The sequence below is a fragment of the Protobothrops mucrosquamatus genome, unplaced genomic scaffold (genome assembly GCF_001527695.2).
Source record: "Protobothrops mucrosquamatus isolate PMUCROS unplaced genomic scaffold, P.Mucros_1.0 scaffold3637, whole genome shotgun sequence".
Taxonomy (NCBI): domain Eukaryota; kingdom Metazoa; phylum Chordata; class Lepidosauria; order Squamata; family Viperidae; genus Protobothrops; species Protobothrops mucrosquamatus.
The window spans coordinates 28,651-32,092 of NW_015389598.1; the positions used below are offsets into that span (position 1 = coordinate 28,651).

Consider the following 3,442-nt stretch of genomic DNA (forward strand, 5'->3'; position numbering starts at 1 on the left):
AGCTAAAACTACATTACCCATAAGCCATCTCTTAAGGGGACAGCGCTTAACCCTATAAATGCCAAACATTCTAACATACAGTTCATTCAATAATACATCATTAACCTTATAAATGCTAACACAATAACACAATTCTCAAGTATATACTGTGATCAGATGAGTACATAACTGGTCCAGAACACAGTCCCCAGGTTAAGAACACTTTCTGTGCCCTAATATTGTCTTTAACTGGAATTTCATTTAAGTCAGAACTTGTACTTACAAACAGGCTGCCTATTATTAAAGATGGCGGGTGGTGTTCTCCTTCCTATTAGCTCAGAAGCTCCTCAACGATGGATCAATACTTACAAGCATCTCCTGAACTCTTTGCTCTGTGTCCGTTTTGTATGTAGCTATTTCTTCTTTCTCCTCCTTCTGAGCCTTCAGGCAATCCCCAACCTTGATCTGAAGAGAAAATACAAGATTTGAGTTTCTTTTCCATAAAGAATTACATCTGAGGGAAGACCCAGTTAGAAGATATATACAGCCATTATAAATACATGGCAGTTGCCAAGCGTCCACATTTTGATCATGTGACCACAGGGACAGTTGTAAATGTAAAAAATGGTCGCAAGTCAAATTTTCTATTGCCGTCGTGACTTCCAACACTAAACGAATGGCTCTAAGTCGAGAACTACCTGTAATGGCAGGAAAGTGAGCTGCCTGAGTCTCCTGCTTGCAGTCACCTGAGAAGCATCACTGAGAAACAAAAGCTTGAGCTGAGTTGGCTTTGCCTGACCCACCAGGAGTGTTTTTCAGGGTCTGCACTCAAGACTTTGGAGGACTCTATGATGATCTTGCTCTATAGCAAATGTGGAAAGTGAGCTGGCAAAGGGTGCCTATTTCTCCCTACAGGCAATTTCCGTCGATAAGCAAGACAATTAAGTGAAATTTTGTCCCGTCTTACAACCTTTCTTGCCACAGCTGTTAAGTGAATCACTGCAGATGTTAACTTAGTAACACGGTTGTACAGCGAATCTGGCTTCCCCATTGACTTTGCTTGTCAGAAGGTCGCAAAAGCAGATCACCTGATCCCAGGACCCTGCAACCATCATAAATCTATGCCAGTTGCCAAGCATCCGAATTTTGATCACAGGGACGCTACAATGGTCATAAATGTGAAAAATTGTCATAAGTGACTTTTTTCAATGCTGTCACTAAATGAATGGTTGTGAGTCAAGGACTATGGTAAATCTGTCTTCAAAAAATTGGAGGGGGTGAAGATCTCACGCTGGAATTAGTGAAGTTTGTTAAAGAAATTGCCAAGGCAGAAAGTTGCAGATGGGTGTAATAAGACCAGTAACAAATGGTGGGCAGGACTGCCCAGCAAGAGAAATGTTACAACAAAGTTAGCAGGACTCTGTGAGAAGGATGCTACCTAAGGCACGTAGACATAAACTTTGGTAACCTCTAGCTTATTATAATAATAAAACACACAACCCTTTTGATAAGAAAGCTTATTAGCATAAATATGCAATGTATGAAGGAGGGTAAAGTAGGGCAGGACAAGAAATCAAAAGAAACACATGTCAAGGAACCAATGAGTGATTAACTTCCTCAATCTATATAATATCACTAAACCAAATAAAACTTGATTTGGAAAAATTGAAAAATCTGCAAGTGTAGACGTTAGGGAGAATTGCTATGATGAAAATGAATGTATTACCAAAAATACTCCTTTTACTTCAAACAATACCTATACCTATAAAACTATAGAGAAAAATTTTTTTTGAAGACCTGAACTCCTTAATTTTAAAATTTATCTGGCAAGGAAAGAAAGCTAGAATTAAATTGAAAATGTTACAAGAAACTAAGGGGAAATGGAGGTTTTGGTTTGCCAGACTGGATTTTATATTATCAAGCATCGTTGTTAACATGGGTAAAAGAATGGATAACCCTCAGACATAAAAGATTGTTGTACTTAGAGGGACATGACTTACAACTTGGTTGGCATGCTTTTTTATGGTATGGGAAAAATAAAATTCATAAAACATTTTCAAAACCACTATATTAGAAATGCATTATTACTAACATGGGAAAATAAAAAGCAAAATATATTTGAAAATCCCAGGATGGCTGTCAACAATGGAAGCATTTGTATACCCAAATCTAGTTAGCTTTGAGAAAATATGGACATATAAAGATATTCTACACTCTGAAGGGAACTTAAAATCTAGACAAGAGATGGAAAATCAGGGTACTGATTTATCATTAGTGGTCATATTTACCCCAGAAAAATACGGCATGCTCCATTTAATCCTCCAGGGAAAGACTGAAGGCAAATGAGGTCCAGGCAGAAGAAGAACATCGTGGCTTCAAAATCTAAGGGACTGGTTTGGACAAAACTCAGCAGCACTTTTTCCTGCGGCTGCTGAGAAAAACAGGATCGCCAACGTCCGATAACGGATATGGCACAAGAAGAAGAAGCTCATATTTACAGATACAAGTGAGATATGATAAAGGTGTTAAATTGTATGGATTCTATAAAAAGCAGACTTTGTTTGATCAGATACTATTAACCTCTGATGAAAAACTAATTAAGAAAATGTATAATTGAGACTTCCGGTTGAATCGCCGGCACCAATGGCAGCTTCTCTGTAGGCTGCCCTCCCCGAAGAATGTGAGCCGCGGGAAACAGCGTTCATCAGCTGTCCCGCGGTTCGGAATCCTCTCCCCCGGGCAAAGGGAGAGAGGTGAGTTTCCCTAGTAGGGGTAGAGCTCGCTAGCCCCCACACTTTTAAAGTGTTGGGGGTGAAGGTGAGCTCCCTCGGAGCTAGGGACTTCTCCGTTCTTCGGGCTGCCTTCGTTCGACTGTTCATCCGAAGCAAGATGCAGATTCAATCTCTGCCTTCAATGAGAGCGTGAGTTTTTTTTTTCTAAAGGCAGACGGAGCCTGCCAGGAAGACCTGACGGGGATTCCTGTTAAAACCTTAACTCTAAACTTATAAAATCTTCTTCTGCTTTCTTCAATTGAATCTGAAGAAAAGAATATGGCTGCGGAAGGGCGTTTTCTCTTTCCTCCGCTGTGAACTTATGTGAGACTTTCACTTTTTAGAAACTTTCTCCTGGACTTTCTATTAGTTACATGGTATGGACTGAACAGGTTTTTTTTTTTTCTCTTTTGCTTTTATTGTGGCTGGGTGCTTTTACAAAATTTTATAGTATTTTTAAAAGACTTTTAAAATACAAGAAGAGAAAGGAAGGGGGGGGGAAAGGGGGAAAAATGGCCTCTAAGCGTGGAGCTTTTGTTCCTCAGAAGACTATCTCCCCCTCTGTTGTTCAAATACCACAGCAAATTAAATCAAGGAGTCCCCCACCTAAAATAAGGAGTCCTCCACCTTCCCCCCCAGCCCCAGCCTCAACTCCAGCCCCAGCACTTACTTTGAAAGATATTCAAGATGCA

General features: G+C 40.0%; 1 protein-coding gene across 1 annotated transcript in view; it reads right to left on the reverse strand.

Moving 5' to 3' along the window:
• The window catches only part of LOC107297986 (zinc finger protein RFP-like), a 24,086-nt gene that overhangs the window by 14,399 nt on the left and 6,245 nt on the right, over positions 1-3,442 (reverse strand). The window contains exons 2-3 of the mRNA XM_015827351.1: positions 324-444; positions 212-228 (exon numbers count right to left, since the gene is read on the reverse strand). Coding sequence (XP_015682837.1) covers positions 212-228; positions 324-444 — 138 coding nt within the window. The remainder of the gene's footprint in view (positions 1-211; positions 229-323; positions 445-3,442) is intronic.